At 39.1% G+C, this 17,552-nt stretch overlaps 1 protein-coding gene across 6 annotated transcripts in view; it reads left to right on the top strand.

The window, feature by feature from the left end:
- LOC108415248 (CD276 antigen-like) overlaps positions 1-17,315 on the top strand; it is a 29,079-nt gene extending 11,764 nt beyond the window's left edge. For 5 of the 6 annotated variants that reach the window (XM_037533952.1, XM_037533946.1, XM_037533948.1 and 2 more), the window contains exons 2-5: positions 6,828-6,885; positions 9,869-10,216; positions 13,246-13,542; positions 16,705-17,315. In XM_037533952.1, the coding sequence (XP_037389849.1) occupies positions 6,846-6,885; positions 9,869-10,216; positions 13,246-13,542; positions 16,705-16,853 (834 nt within the window). In that variant the 5' untranslated portion in view covers positions 6,828-6,845 and the 3' untranslated portion in view covers positions 16,854-17,315. Of the gene's footprint in view, positions 1-4,433; positions 4,548-6,827; positions 6,886-9,868; positions 10,217-13,245; positions 13,543-16,704 lie in introns of those variants that run through there. The other variant, XM_037533947.1, reaches the window with a different exon arrangement.
- Positions 17,316-17,552: the final 237 nt, after the last annotated feature.

The raw sequence follows: 17,552 nt of genomic DNA, 5'->3' as shown, positions 1-17,552 counted from the left end.
GCTCAGATGTTTCTCATGCTGTAGTTATTCCAGTCGTGTTTTGATATATCAGTGGTGAAATTACAAAAACCACTTTGAGCAGTGTGAAGTGTGTAGCGTGGCTTTAGGATATAGAAATAGGTCTTCTTAAAGTTTGGAAATACCCTTCACTTCCAATCAGTACTTTCCTAAGGGTGTGATAAATAGCACAGCTGTGCTCATGGCTATTGTTCTTAAAAATTAATGAGTGGGAAGATTATTTGTGAGGTCAGTTAGTCACCTCTAAACTTGCTATTAAACTGTGATAGCACTATTTCTGCTTTTCCCATTACAGTAATGGCAGAAGCAGAACTAGTTTGCATTCATGCATGCTTATCATTACACTGATATGGTCGGCTTTACAAGGTTTTGTAACTGTTAAACAAGAAATGCAATCCTTACTCAAAGCCAAATATTTTTCCCTGTCATAGACTTATAGTTTACTGCAAAAATGGAGCTTTAGTGTTGTAAATTGTTTATTTATAGTGAAAAGGGCAGGATGGTGCTCTGGAACAAAACATTTGGCATCCACGGCTCCTTGTACAGCTGCAGTCTGTGGAACATTGTTGCTGGTGGTGACAGACTTTTTTCCATTACAGCTACATTGAAAACAATGGAACTTCTGTTTTACTGTTATCCAGTCTATCACCCATATATGCATGCAGCATCCCTCTCTGAATTGTCAGGAATCCAAGAGAGTTTCTTTGTATTTCATTGGGTCAAAAGGGAAAAGCTGGAAACTTATATACAATGCACATCATTTTACACTTTATAAGGTAATGAAGACAAATTCAAGGATGTGAATAACTTACGTTTTTTAATGTTTCTGTCATTTTCATGTTGATTTTTTTCTTCCTTCATGTCATTTGTGTGCACAGAACTGTGTGCAACCGAAAGCCTGGAAGGACACATCAGTTACTTCCACTCAGAACGTAGGTTGCATTTCTAGGCTGTATATGAACTGTCCTTCACTTTGGAACTGCCTGATATAATGAAGCAACCGAGAAATACAGCTTACCTCAGTTGCAGCCTATGCTTTAGAGCGCTCCCACTGTAGTGGACACTGGGCCATTCTTTGAGCAGAAAAGACAGAAGTCTTCTTTGTGTTCAGAATTCTCTATAGTGGATCATTATTTTGCTTATACACTATAGTTCCAAAAGTATTCGCTCGTCTGCCTTCACACACATATGAACTTGAGTGAGATCCCATTCTTAATCCATAGGGTTTAATAGATTGATAATTGATAATTGATAAAACAGCTTCAACTCTTCTGGGAAGGCTTTCCACAAGGTTTAGGAGTGTGTTCATGGGAATTTTTGACTGTTCTTCCAGAAGCGCATTTGTGAAGTCAGACACTGATGTTGGACGAGAAGCCCTGGCTCACAGTCTCTGCTCTAATTCATCCCAAAGGTGTTCTATTGGGTTGAGGTCAGGACTCTGTGCAGGCCAGTCAACTTCTTCAACACCAAACTCGCTCACCCATGACTTTATGAACCTGCTTTGAGCACTGGTGCGCAGTCATGTTGGAACAGGAAGGGGCCATCCCCAAACTGTTCCCACAAAGTTGGGAGTGTGAAATCATCCACAATCTCTCTTGGTGCTGAAGCATTAAGACTTCCTTTCACTGGAACTAAGGGGCTGAGCCCAACTCCTGAAAAACAACCCTACACCATAATACCCCCTCCTCCAAACTTTACACTTGGCACAATGCAGACAAGTACTGTTCTCCTTGGCGTTCTCCACCAAACCCAGACTCGTCCATCGGAATTCCAGACGGAGAAGCGTGATTGGTCACTCCAGAGAACAGTTCTCCACTGTTCTAGAGTCCATTGACGGCACTTTACACCAATGCATTTGGCGCTTTGCATTGCGCTTGGTGATGTAAGGCTTGGATGCAGCTGCTTGGCCATGGAAACCCATTCCATGAAGCTCTCTATGCTGTTCTTGAGCTGATCTGAAGGCCACAAGTTTGGAGGTCTGTAGCGATTGACTCTGCAGAAAGTTGGCAACCTCTGCGCACTATGTGCCTCAGCATCCGCTGACCCCGCTCTGTCATTTTACATGTCCTACCACTTCGTGGTTGAGTTGCTGTCGTTCCCAATCGCTTCCACTTTGTTATAATGCCACTGACAGTTGACTGTGGAATATTTAGTAGCGAGGAAATGTTTGTAGAAGCAGTCTGCAGGCCTAGGAGCTTGGCTTTATACACCTGTGGCCATAAAAGTGATTGGAACACCTGAATTCAATGATTTGAATGGCATCAACTCATCCATCATCATATAAAATGGATCGTTGGAGTGACCACAATGGACTTGGTGAGCTACCGTGAAAAATACGGCTACTCGACCGAAGCCTGCAAACCTTCTTATCTGCTTTCGGCTTCCCGTATCAGCGCGGGCCCTGGCCTTGGCTGGTACATCATATCTCCTCCAGAGGAACACTGCTGCGAGACCCTCTCTTTATCCTCCTCCCCCACTTCCCTGGATCTGCTGATTGTTGACTCTGCCTGGGCCCGATCAAGGTTGTCTCCATGGCATTTTGCTGTGTTATCGCCATACCACCCTGCGAACTGAGATAGCTGGACTGGGATGCCGAGCAGGGCACCTTCTTCAGGCCCTTATCCCACCCCCTCCACTCCCCCCTCCCCTCCCTCCTACCCCCTCCCCCTTCCAACGCCTTCGCCGCTTTTTACCCCCCTGGTATGGTATGACGGGTCTGCTGATCAGCGCCGGATTAATGGCTGCAGATCCGGATGGCCGCTCACTACGCTGGGCTTGTCCGCACCCCCCGCCCACATCCCCGTTGCAAGTCATGGACTTAGGAACTCAGTCTGGGGGGGGGTTTGTCTCCTCCCTCACCCAATGTATTCCATTCTGTCTTCCATTCTGTCTTCCTGTACTGTCTCCCCCCTTGTCATATTGTATGTGCTCGGACGGGTTGATCATAATTTCACTGGTTACTTTGGTGACTATGTGACAATAAAGGCTTCATTCATTCATTCATAATAATTTTGTATGTGGAAAGGTCAGCAATGGTCTGTCTTTTCTATTGTCACCAATCAAATGCCGTTGTGATCAGAAAAGCTACTTAAGCTACTTATCTGTTTGGTGGAATTGACCAACATTAGACTGACGTTAGCTGTTTATAAGCTATAGCAGCAAAGCTTCTATAAAATGCTTAATATTTCAAAATCATAACTTTTCAATTTGTTGAGCTTTAGGTTGGAAACCACTCCATCTGTTTTACATAAGGGAGTGTGGGGAACAAACTAATGCAGAGCACAGTTTAAAACGGACTTTATGCTGTTATACAAGGTCAGGCAGCTTGTGTTTCTGTATGGTTTCGTAGCCACAGAAAAATTCAGAGCGATTTGTCAGTGTTTTAAAGAGATCTGAGCCAGAGAGTGTTTTCAGGGTATGTAAATAATATTTTTCTCCAACTCCAATTATTTTTGGTTACTGAGCTGTTTTTGTTCACAAAAGCCAACCTTATTGGATTTTACTGTAATCACCATCTCGATGCTGAAAAATGCAGCACTGTTTTGAAGCAGGTGACAAGCTTACAGCAAGTGCTAACTGGGCTTAAGTACAGTCTCTGCACTGCAGGGTTAGTTATTACAGTGTTACAACTAAGCCACCTTTTGTAAACAAAGACAAGTAAATGTTGTCTTTTTTGTTTCATATGTTCACAGAGATTAAATTTAAGATGAAAACTGTAGACTGGGGTTCAATCCCCGCCTGGGTAAACACCCTACACTGTGCCAATAAGAGTCCTTGGGCAAGACTCCTAACACTGCCTTCACCTACCTGTGTAAAATGATTAAATTGTAAGTCGCTTTGGATTAGAACGTCTGTCAAAATACTGTAAAATGTAATGAAAAAGAGAAAACAGGGATTTTCTTCAACATCTGTCAGATGTTCGTATTTTGGTTTTAAATAAGCATATTGTTCCATGTTTTACTGACGTGGTGTTTTTAATGCTGTTCAAATTGTAATATGTGAACCGTAGGTGCTACAAGCAAAGTTCAGGTGTTGGTTTGTAGCAGAGATGTACCTGCTGCTTGCATAAAAATCTGATTGTTCCAACTTTAATCATTTTAAAATTAATTTGCAAAAGCCAAGGCCATGTGTTAGGTTGTGCATTATACAACTTCATGACTTTACTCTGATAGCTTTCTAGTTAGTGTGCTAAAGGAGACAAATCTAACAACAACAAAAAAAAGGCACTACATCACGCCTCTATCCAGAGAAAGTAGTTATTCAAAAGCTTTATGTGTTCAGTTCTGATTTCTCAAAAAAGTATGCATGGATATCTGATTAGCTTGCTGGGGTAACCTCCTCACTGTCCCCTCCTCCCCTTCTGCCACAAGTGGACACTTGTGAAACATAAGTGTGATGCACATCCATTGGTGAGTTGAGAGTAAAAACATGTTAAAGAAAATGGAGGCAAGGAGACACATATAAAGATATGAGATGTACCCAGAGGAAACCCGAGGGCAGGTGGAAACATCAGTTGGGGCAGAGACGAGGTAAGGCAGGATGAGGCTGGAAACAGGACGCAGATGTAGGCAGAGCATGCTCATAGGTATGGCAGGCGGTTTGTTTTTTTATGACAAATAAAGGCACGGCTGTGTGTAGGAAAAGATGAGCGATGAAAGATGACTTGAGTAGAGCTTGTTTTACTTCCCTTGCTCAAGGCAGAGGTTTTGTTTTCTTGTTAGCAGGTCTTTGTTCACTGGCGTTGGATATAAATGGGTTTTGAGTGGGTTCATACATTTCAGCTTTGTGGAGCTTATGGTAGATCTTCTGTTGACACTGAATCACAGCGGTAATTCAATAGTGTGGTCTTTTTATGTTTTGTGGTGTTTGTTTTTTACTCTGTTTTGACTTTGATTGATTGGAATTTCTATTTGCTGCATTATTCCTGTTTGGGATGTGTTGCTTGGCATATGTTGACACAGTTATTAAATCCCCTAGACACTTTAGCAGTGTTTGAATTGTAAAATAAATTGCAAGGCTGGTTATTTATTTGTTTGTTTGTTTGTTTGACTGGGATTTTGGACGGCATCCCCTGACATCCTCAGATCAAGCCCTGTGCGATAAATGATTTGGCTGCTTGGTAACCAATATGCCTGTAATGTGAGGACTGATGCTGCTTTTAGAGTCGGTTAGTGTGTCAAACGTTCAATGCTTTTTCAGAACTGCAACACCGCAAACATTTCAGTATTGCAAGTTTCAGTACTTGTAATAATTTTAATTCTTTTTTAAAATAAGCTAACTTTTTTTGTGAAAAAGGAGGTTTGAATTATTCTTGTATGGCTATCTCAAAGGAAAAAATACAGATGCTTGGAAATTCAGTTAATGAAATCTTTTTTTACCTTTCTAATAAATTTGCTTAAAGTTCTGACAGCATTCATGTGTCACAGAAAAATTGTGTCAGGGGTGTAACTTGTGAAATGTTAAGGGGTTTTAAAATGGATGCAATATTTGTAATTTTCTACATACAGTGCGACTTTGAAACTGAAGTGTCAGTGGGCTATATTGTGGAAAAGCTCAGATTTGAGTAGTTTTGTCAGGTGTTAGTGTCAGTGGTGTCACTTCACTAATGTTCAATATAACAAACTACATTTTACACTCAAATTGCATATCAACATTCATACCTTGCTTACTGCCACGGTACGGTACGATTACCAATATGTGTCTTGTGCTCCTCAGGTACATTTGGGATTAGGCATTATGAGGCTATTAGTGTTGTAGGGAAGACCAGATTAAGATTTTTTTTTCACAATATAAAAAAATGGTATAAAATGAAATGGACAGTGTGGTTATTTTGTAAAACATAACATTAAAGAATGTATTATTATTTGCAATAATATCAGAATTCTAGTCAAACATTGCATTGTAACTTCTGGAATCAAATGCTATTTGTTTTTTTTTCCTTCTACTCTAAAACTGATTGAGAATCAATACCTAATGTCAGCTGATCATCAACATCAAACTTTTTTTTTATTTTATTTTAAAATGAAAGCGTTCTAATCTGCCCAGTTAAGCTATCTTGAAATACATCAATTTGATTCCCAACCAGCAGCGAACAAAACAACTGACAGATCTGTTTCATATCTGCTGTAAATCTGCTATAAGCATTGCAGAAGAAAATCCCTCAGAAACCTGATGTTGTAGACACCCAATGTGGTTTCTACTTGTTTACAGGAAGAGCATTTTGAAAACAGAGGTAGGGAAGTTCCGCCAAACATTTTAAAATAATAATATAAAGCTAAATTGGCAGGAGCAGTGCTGCTGGGTTTTTTTAAATACTGTGTCCACTCACTGTCCACTTTATTAGACACACATACTTTGTTGGTCGACCTTAGATGTAAAGTCAGAGAGGACAGCTCATCTGCTGCTGCGCTGTTTGTGTTTGTCATCAGTGGTCACAGGATGCTGTTGGCTGGATATTTTTGGTTGGTGGACTATTCTCAGTCCAGCAGCGACACTGAGGGTTTTAAAAACTCCAGTGTCTGATTAACTTGTACCCATACGCACTAACATATCACCACCACATAAGTGGCACTCCAGTGCTGAGAATGATCCACCACCCAAACAGTACCTAACAAAGTATCAGAGAAACAGCTGGACTACAGTCTGTAGTCTAAAGTGCAGCTATAGAATAAGTGGAGCTGATCAAATGGACAATGAGTGTAGAATGGCCAAAATATGTTAATGTGATTTTCCATTAGCATACCACAATAACTATCAGATACATGACTTGTTTAAATACATGTTCTAATTTGTTTTTATTTTTTCCACAGAAAAAAAGATGTTTCAGGATGAGATGCTTTCTATTTTGGATGGCTGTCACAATCCTAGGTAACCTTTTTAAACATGCTATCTTAACTTATACAGGAATTGTTATAAACAATGTTTCCTTTTTCTTCCTAATTTGTTCCCTCCAATGTAGTTGTAGACAGTTCCCACCGGCTAGCTAAGTGTCCCCCTATCACATGATGCTACGAAGCTGGAAGGGTGGAGGCTAAAAAGGCTGATTTGTACTCCTGCGTCTGTGTATCTGTGAGTGAAGTCTGTGAGTAAGGGTGATGCACAGGCTTTCATATAGGTGTCCTTCATACTTGCACATAGCATACACTTTAATAACAGTCTAGGGGTCAGTGTCCTAGGTCTTGTGTTTCTTTCTTTTTTTACAAGAATGAATACTCAGTTCGCTTTTTTGTAATGTTTTCATGATGGGGCGTATGACTATATGAAACATGGCCCTTTTCTTTGCTAGCAGTTCCTCAAACTGCTGTTTGATTTTGCACTAATTCTGGTTTGGTTTGAGTATTAAGTACTGGGTCTTGTCCTGCTCCCAGCGCTACCTGGAAAACCAGTCAGTGCTCAGTTGACACGTAGCTCCACAGATAAGCAGGGCTTGTAGATTTTGGAGATGTACTGGAGCCAGTTTATTGGGGTCCTACCCACTTTCTATTCCTCACATTAAACAGTGAGACTGCAAAACACCAGAGGGCCCTGCGAGTGAGTCCTCGATAAATGTGTGTAAATTAAGCTTAACAACTAAAAATGAACACTTCTTGTCACTTGTCACATGTGGGGACTTACTTTAACCCCTTAAAATCCCAGGCTAAGGCTGATTATGCAGTAACTACAGGGGCTCCAAACTGGCTGAGCTATTCTTAGGTTATAAAAGTATGTAATAAAACTTCCTGCCAGAGGACCCTGGACGTTTAAGGGTTAACTTTGGAAAAAACAGAAGAATGTATTCTATTAAAAAAAAAAAACAAAGAAAAAGTACCAGTATTTGTCCATTTTTCTTTAGTGAACAGGTCTTGGGCATTTAGAAGCTGGCTCTACTGCTTCTGAATGCTGGTCATTAAGCTGATTAGTTCATTGGCTGTGTAAAGTGATTTGTGCTCAGTGACCTCATGAATATACATAAGGCAATAAAAAAACTGTAACTAGAGTTCAGACAAATGACAGATGAAAATATTGAAATATTTAACGTTGTTCTGTGTAAAGAAAGTGTTGAGTGCATTTTTCTATTTATAGAAATATGCCCAGAAGGCATTACTGAGTGATAGTTCTCTTCCAGTGTTGCCAGATTGGGCATATTCTCTCCAAATTGGATTTTTGTTAGATTTGGTGGGGGAAAAGTGCTTTGATGAGTGAACAAAATTCAGGCTTGTTTGTAATTGCTTTGGCAGGTTTTAAAAGTATATAAAATGAAGAAGATGCATTTCTTAATAATGGAGCTGATTTTTTTTAATAGGCCCAACTCCCCACAACCAATCAGTTGCCAAAACCTTTACATACATTTTAGTCATTTTAGTTCTGTAATAGTACAAAAATTGGAACGGCTCATGATCTGTTTGACAGGTCCCATCAAAGTAAGCACATTTTAAAAAATGTGTATGAGGAACTGTTATGTTAGCAGTTTTGTAGCTGTTTATTTGCGTTTCTGATTGCATGCCATTATGGGTCCTATCTTATATAACCACATTAAAAATATTAATACTTTGAAAACATTAATGAGCTTGCTCTATAAGTCATGGAAATAAGATATACAAAATACAAATCAAATCATTTAAATGTTTAGTTAAAATTATTTAGTTTCTTTTTGTTTCTTAGATGTTTGACAGGGATGCTAAAATGATTAGACAAGTGCTTTTATAATATAGATAAACACATTCGTTTAAAAACTCTGCAGATTTTCAAAGCCAATATCATCAGAGGTTAATATTCCCAGATGCTTATTATTGATAACATGTTGGTTAAATGATGTGTTATTTGGTCATTTGTATTATGGTTAAAATGACCATACATTGTACATTTTTTGGTCATTTTTTTGAGCATTTTGGTGGGTTTTGAACAATTTCTTAGTCGGAAATGAAATTTGGCAACCCTGTACTCCTCACTATAAATTCTCTGGTGTGCGTGTTGTGGTCTCTGACACTTACGCTTATCCATGAACTCCATCTCTGCGTTGCGACTCAGATACATTCACATGCGTTGTCTCAGAAGTATAAGTCAGCCTTAACACCTACTTCCGCAGACGCACATGAATCCAGCCACCTTGTGTTTTTCAGCCTGTCACTAACATTGGACAGCTCAACATGCTAACTGCATGTTGCAACTTCAGCTGACATCGTGTTCGGTGATGGGGGGAGAGGGAGTGCAATTATGCTGTCTCGGAGTCTTGGCCTTCATAAAAAGATCAGGGAAGGAACACTTGCCAAAATCAATAGAGCTTTTAGGCTATCAGAGGATATGATCTTGTTTGTGCTCTTGTTAGGGTTCATAAAGCTAGCAAAGTGAAAATGAACCAAAACCTGATTTTGTTTCTGAAACCCATTAAAGGAATACTCCCACATTTTTCAACCTAATCTATATTTGCTATATCTGTTGCACATATACGTGTTTCCATGCATTTAGAAAAGGGCAGAAAGCTTGCTAACCTCAAACATACTTAGAGTAGAAGCCGATGGCAAATAATTTTTTTTTTAAAGTGTTTGAAAGGCCATAGAGGGGATTTTCAGGATTACGCAGTGTATTTCTATACAGAAAATTGTCTTCTGTCTCTGAGAATGCAGTTGAATGGGGCCACAGCCACAGTAATGCAGTACACTTGGTGAGAACTCTTCTCTAGACACAAGAGTGCTACTCATAATAATAGTAAAAGGACTAATCAAAATAAACTTTATTCTACTGTAAAATGTAAGATGACTTTTAATCACTGTGTACTTATAAATAATAAATTCTACAATTTAAAATGTAAAGATTTTAAGGGAGTGACATTTTCTGGTTGTTTTCAAATGAAGATGTTTTAATCTCACAACAGTTAGAAGAGTGCAGCATCCAGTTTCCCCGGCAGCTGTGGCAGCACCTGGTGGTAATGCCACCCTGGAGTGCTCTTTCTCTACCAGCAAAAACCTCAATCTAACCAACCTCATCATTAACTGGCAGCACGGAGAGACGGTGGTCCACAGCTTCTATCTTGGCCAAGACCAGCTAGACAGGCAGGGGCAGGCTTACAAAGGGCGGACACATCTGTTTAAGGACGAGTTACTGGAAGGAAATGCATCACTGAGGTTAATCAGGATGCAGCCGGATGATGAGGGAGAGTACTCCTGCTACGTCAACAATGAGCAAGATAGTACAACCAGAAGGCTAAAGGTCATATTGGCTGGTAAGTATTTTAAGCACCTTTTTGCCTTTTGTTCTGTACCAACAATCAAAATACAGGTGTGTATTCTAGGACATGGGATTATCAGATGTCAGCGGATAATCTCATGTCCTACTACACAAAGTTGAACGCTCCTCCTTGATTCCTGGTCTGACGTGGAAATACAGCTTGTAGGTCTGCACAGGCATAAAATTAAAGGCAGAATTCCACCTGTAACCGCGACTTTGAGATCCAGGCCTGACAGGTACTGCCGAAGTCCGAACTGCAGCTGTGAAGCAAGCACCACACTATGTGTCATCATTTTGTTTTTTATTTAATGTAATGACCACCTTTGAAGATGTCCTTGGTTTGGTTGACTGTTGAATGGTTTCTTTTTAGTGATTTTCCTGTATTTTGTCATAGGCATATTCCTTTAATTGAACACAAGCCTACTACTCCTAATGCTGCTGCTACTACTTCTATATACCTGCACTAAGGATTTTAACAACAGTGTAACACTAAGCCCATTTCCATATATACAATACGGTTAGCTGATATACTGTAAATTTTGTGACTTCCTAGTAACAGTGACTACAACGAACAGCTGAAATGATGAAAAACTAATTTATGTACTGCTGATGAAGTAAATTCATTCTAACCCTGGATTTCCTCTGTCATTTTACAGGGGTACATCACTATAGCACTAATATGGTGGTTTTTACCATTATAAATGCTGTTTGTCGTAAACATCATGCTTTCATGAGCACACGCACGAGGATTAATCACAAGTATGTAAACCCGAATAATAGAGAAAGTTTTTAAAACAAGCAAAAAAAAAAACCAAACAACTTTAAAAAAAAAAGCTGAACCTGCTTTGTGAAAAAGATCCTTGATTGACTAGTTTGTTGCGAAACTAACAGCCATACAAGTCAAGTCAAAGTTTATTTATATAGCGTTTTTTTACAGGTGTTGTCACAAAGCAGCTTTACAGAATATACAGGTCCAAGCCCCCATGAGCATTTCCAATGGTGACAGTGGCAAGGAAATACTCTGTACGAGCAAGAAACCTTGAGAGGAACCAAGACTCAAAAAGGGAACCCATGCTCCATTAGTAGACACAGGATAGAAAAGAGCATTAGAATAAAAGTACAAACAGCATAATGACATCGCAGTGCAAAAAAATGCAGAATATATTTTTATCTTTAGCTTTTTCCCTTTGATGTTCTCTTTTTCCTTTCTGTTTTTCAGCTCCAGATGTCTGTATGTTCTTTTTTGAGAAATACCACCCAATTTGTCTCACTTGAGCATCTTTGACAACACAATGCTACAGCAATAATCCAAAAGTAGTAGGGGGGTGCCCTGGCAACCTTGGAGCCCAGAGCAACTTATTTTGTAGAGCTGCCACTGCTACTCATTATAACACAAACCTGAGCCTGTCACGCCTGATGCTATACATGAAAAATTGGCCTGAAGCCTGATATTTTGACAGGCCCCGACAGGCTTGGGTCAGGTAGCAGACCTCTCATAAGGTATTTGCAAATATGCTGTATGAAGTGTTGTTACCAAGGTGTGAAATACAGACGGTCATGCTGGGTCTGGGACCCCTAATTTAACATTTGGACCCAATGAATATCTCAAAATCAAATTTCTTGTGTGTCTATGAAAATAAACTTTTTATGTTGTGATGCTGTCTGTTAGAAAAAAATAGATATTCATATACAAACGCAGGGAGATTTCACTTAGCTGCTTCACCCACAGTCGGCAAGCTGCTATTTTTGCTTGTAACTAACTAAAGATGCAGTGCTGATCTGCCTCAGGGTGGTGCTATAGCAAACTGGAAACTTCTGTCTAAAGCCAAGATGCCTCTGAAAATCATCCCAGGTGTAAAGATTGAACTGTTACTCATTTCTCAGGCCTAAAAAAAAGAGAAGATATGTAAGATCTCAGTTAATGTGTGGAAGACCTCATTGCCAAACGGGAACAGAGCCTTTCCAAAAGAAAAACTGTTAAACCAAGCATTTTGTTGCCACTGAAGTGCCTATAAGTGAGTCAGCAGCCATTGCAGGACTCAGCTCAACTAAACAAAGAAGTCTGAGTGGTGTGAACTCGTGTGTCCTAAAGTTGAATCAACTAAAGAAAAGCCATGTAATCAGTTATTATATACTATTTTGAGTTGAGCTGACCTCTCATTTTGAGCAGTGTGTGCATTTGTGTCTCTAATGTAAGAGACAAAATAACAGAATTTATAAGACATTATCACTGTCATTCCCTGCTTAGACGAGCACTCTATTGCTCCAGTCTTGGGCATAACCACTAGCACCACATTCCATCTTTAAGATAAACCGGAGCATCATTAGTGAGATTAGTGAGACTCCCTCTGAAGCACTGACTTTTGGTTTAAACCCCAGCAGATATTCCCTAACATGTCTTGGAAAGATTTCCCCGAAGAGCAGCTGGTGATTAAATATGATGGGAAGAGCACATGATGCCATAATGCCATCTTCATTTGCTTTTCATTGTACCTTGACATTGTATTAAGACTAAGGGAGCAGAGCATACACTAGAGTTTGACTAAGGAAACAATGAAAGGAGGCAAAAGAGGATTTTGGGGGCAGACTATGTGTAAAATCATGGGCTGAAGTGAGCAAAATGTAAAAGTAATCATTAAACTGCTTTGTATTTTAAAGTGGAATGACATTTTTGAAATTTCAACTTGATGAAATTGTTGGGATATAAACAAAGTCATTCAGAGTAAGTTGATATTAAATATCATTGGTGTTTAAAGGAACCAGGGGATACAGTGTCAAATGTAAACAAATACTACTATGCAACAGGCAATGTATTTGTAAATATTCCATGTAATATCTCTCTGTGAGGGAGTTTTAACTCTCATTAAAGAGTTTAGTTGACATGAAATTCTCCAGATGTCTGGTTATTATCACCACCACTGTGAAGACATCGGACTAGAGAACAGAGCGTTTCACTTCAAGCCCCTCTGAATGATGCCTTTGAATGAGTTCTCCTTTAATCTCTTCTTTTCTTTCTTTTTTCAGCACTCTTTGATGAGCCCCTCCTGTCTTTGCAGCCTACATGTGACAGCATCAATATCACCGCCACCTTGTCCAATGGTTTTCCCCAGCCTGAAATCAGATGGTTTGACTCCTCTGGTAGAGACATATTGCAGACCTCCACTATTCAGCTGGACACCAGGGGGCGCTATAAGGTGTCTAGCACCATCAGCTCCAGGCAAAATGCCATAGAGACAATCACCATGGAAATGAAGTTAGAAGTTCTGAATCAGAGCTTCACTCGTTCGCTGCTCTTGCATCCCCCTCCAGACCCTTGCCAAGGTCAGTTGGTGACCACATGAGATGAGGATAGGATCTGAAAGATATTGGTTTGTTAAGGCTGGCCAATATTAAGGTTTCACGGATTGGTATGGGTGAAAATACCAATAATAAAGCATCATTTTTTGATTGATATTACAATGAACACAGCTGCTTGTCTCTATTAATGCAATACTTGATAAATGAGTAAATGTCAATGCAAAGCACCAACATAGTTATCACTTATAAATGGCCAGCAGGTCCAAACTTGTGTTAGACACTTATTTAACTTGAGAATAAATCGGACAGTTTGCATTGTTGTACAAGTACACAGCCCTTAAGCCTGGGACTTTAAAGAGTTGAAATAACAAAAAAACTTGACAAAACTGCATCCTGTAATTATATAAATTTATATAAATAAGGAATAAATCATTGACAGTGAACAAGGTTGGGATGTAACGGAATACAAATATCTGTATGTACATTCAGAGCACAGAAATTAAGCAACTTTATTCAGTCTGAGGTACATTTTGTAAGGGAAATATTCAGAACAAAGTTACTTTTTATATTTTTAAGAGAAAACTTTTACAATACTAACAAAATTACAAAACCACAATTATCAATAACTACATAATTTCTTAGCTTGTTCATCTGTGCAGCTTACAGTGAACATGCTCATTAGGTAAATTAATTGTTAAAAGAACCTCAATTAACAGCTTCTTTACAAACACTAAACCTAAAACCTGAGTAGACTGATAAATCATTGTGATCAGTTATTAATCTCAGCGTTACTGAGCTCTGCTAAAGCCTGAGTAGACTGATAAATCAATGTGATCAGTTATTAATCTCAGTGTTACTGAGCTCTGCTAAACCCTGTGTAGACTGATAAATCAATGTGATCAGTTATTAATCTCAGTGTTACTGAGCTCTGCTAAAGCCTGAGTAGACTGATAAATCAATATGATCAGTTATTAATCTCAGTGTCACTGAGCTCTGCTAAACCCTAAGTAGACTGATAAATCAATGTGATCAGTTATTAATCTCAGTGTTACTGAGCTCTGCTAAAGACCAGCAACCAGACAGGGGAAAACACAGGTCATAAATACAAGAGGGCTAATGAGGGTTTACAAGAAACAGGTGGAAAACACAGGTGGGAACAATCAGGGGCGGAGTAACCAAACAAGGGGCTGGACTGGGATCAAAACAAAAACCACATGGACTATACCAAAACACAAAACGAACACATGGACAAAACTGTGAGGGGCCAATTGTGACAGACGATCAGTTATTAATCTCAGTGTTACTGAGCTCTGCTAAAGCTTGAGTAGACTGCTAAATCAATGTGATGATCAGTTATTAATCTCAGTGTTACTGAGCTCTGCTAAAGCCTGAGTAGACTGATAAATCAATGTAATCAGTTATTAATCTCATAAATAAACACATTTTGATGGATGGTCAAATTAATATTTTCTTCAATAGTGCACATTTGCGAGTAATAAGTTCAGCATCAGTTTTGTAATGGATTCCTACTCAGGGGATTATGGGAGTAGTAGTGGCAAGCAAAGAGAGTGAACAAGTGGCAAGAGAATTTTCATAACTTCATTTAAATAAAATAAGCTACATTTTCATGAAACATATTAACAGAATAATTACATAAATAAGGGCAGTAACAGTAAGGAACAGTGTGCATTGAGTAAAAAAAAAAGGATGGAACAAACATATTAACCAAACATATCAAGTTAAGCAGTGATGACAGATGACAGATTTATATTCACCAGTGGTTACTGAGTAGAATTTACATTAACCAGTGATAACTGAATACAGAAGTATTTGATTTAAACCAACCAATGATTAACAGTGATAATCGATTACTGTTAAAGACCTGCCAGTGGTGACAATGAGACTGACAATGACAAGGAGAGTGACAATGAGTAATAGCTCTATATAAACTAATGATAATTTTAGAACTAAATCCATCAAAAGCCTGTCCTTTAACTACTGTTCAGTTATTATTATCAGAAATGAACTGGCTTTACAACATGTTCAGTGTAGATATGCAGCACATGTTTGATAATGCAGAACAATTGAAGTAAAAAAAAAGCAAACTTGTACACCATGTTTACATTAATGAAACCAGTGAAATATTTCAGTCACTGTATTTTTAAACTTCTGCATAAATCGGTAGTATAATGTCATTCTGGGTGCTTTGGTGTGAAATGACTGCAGAGAAACTCGCTGACCTGGATGTGTTTTAAACTTGGTGGTGTTGATAGGATGATTGGTATTTTAATTACTTTCTAAAACCATCAGTAAACCCAGTCAGGTACATGCAATGTTGATGATGGCAAAACTTTGGGTTGTGTTTTGCTATTTTGGCTAATAGTGTGCTGCAAGTACCTCTCCACTATGAAAGTATTTTAAAAATACAGTGTAGGCAAAAATAACTTTTTGTGAGTAAGCTTTTAGAGGCCTTCAGCTCTTCAGATGTCTGGTTCCTATCACCACCACTGTGAACAACTTGAAGTGTTAAGTTTTGAAGTTTTGGGCATTTACCATCAAGCTTCTCTGAATGGCTTTGCTTTCATCTTATTCATTTAATAACGTGAGGTGTGTGGTCTTTTTGGTTTCAGATGATAAATAAATACAAATGAACTAAAACGATTACCACTAATGATATCAATTAACAGAATTTTTAGGTCCCTGAAATTGGTATCAGCATTAGTGGTAACATTTTCATATCAGTCGGGCAGTATATGAGTACAGCACGTAAAAATCTTTTACACTACATAATACCGTGACTGTACGTTTGAATAAGGTAGCTGAGCAAACACTGTTTCCTACAGTGGAATTACTCTTCGATATGCATGCACTGTACCACACCACACAAAGTCTTTTTACTGTCACTCTTGCTAATCCCTTGCTGACCATAACTGTTTGAGTTTCACAGTCACCTGACTTAGGGTCTTACATGGTTGTTAGTAGGCGAATGTGTTAGAACAACATTTGCACAAGCTAACAGAAAAAGCATCCTTAAACTGCTGCCTCCTCCACACATACATCGTAAGACCAATGTCAAACAAAATGTTCATGTAAAAATCATGATGCATCTAAGCTGTCAAATAGATTGGAAGAGGAAATTGAATGAAGAAATATGCAGCTGAGCAATATTCATGTTTTCTTTTCCAGAATGCTGTTCAACGCCCTTCACTTCACGGAATAGGACGGCCATGGCAACAGTGGTTACTCTCTTTGTTACTTTTATTTTAATTTTGATGTTTGCTGTAAAGAAATGGAAAGCATCTCATGGCCAACAAGAGCATGAACAGGCTATGTGACTAACCTTTTCCCAGATTAAATGCAAAACAACACGTTATGTATCAGTATCTAATCTTATAATCTCTGTACTCTCTTATCAAGAGTACAATCCTGTTGCACCGTTATCTTTGATCATGCCACCATATCTATGGCACTTATTTTTCCCACCAAAATTTGTAAAGTGCTTATTCAAAGCCCTAATCAAGTAGGTGGCCTTGCATCTCCAAACATCCTGTTTTATTACTGGGTGGCAAATATGCGTAGCATTTTATTTTATTGTGAAGGCCACTATGGGTTAAGTGACTGGGTTCCTGCATGGACAGTGGTGGAGATTGATGCTGCAATATCTTTTTGATGATGGGTGACTGGGGTCCTCTCTGTGTGGAGTTTGCATGTTCTCCCTGTGTCTGCGTGGGTTTTCTCCGGTTTCCTCCCACAGTCTAAAGACATGCAGTCAGGCCAATTGGATATACTAAATTGCCCCTGGGTGTGAGTGACTGTCTGTGTCTATCTGTCTGCCCTGCGATGGACTGGCGACCTGTCCAGGGTGTATCTTGCCTTCCGCCCGAAGAGTGCTGGGATAGGCTCCAGCACCCCCCCGAGACCCTGATGGAGAAGCGGCTTAGAAAATGGATGGATGGACTACAGTTCACTTTTGAGGACGATGGTTGGGAGGATGGTTGTATATATATATATATATATATATATATATATATATA

Source organism: Pygocentrus nattereri, chromosome 24, assembly GCF_015220715.1.
Source record: "Pygocentrus nattereri isolate fPygNat1 chromosome 24, fPygNat1.pri, whole genome shotgun sequence".
In the NCBI taxonomy this organism is placed as follows: domain Eukaryota; kingdom Metazoa; phylum Chordata; class Actinopteri; order Characiformes; family Serrasalmidae; genus Pygocentrus; species Pygocentrus nattereri.
This window is presented reverse-complemented; position numbering and strand designations above follow the sequence as displayed.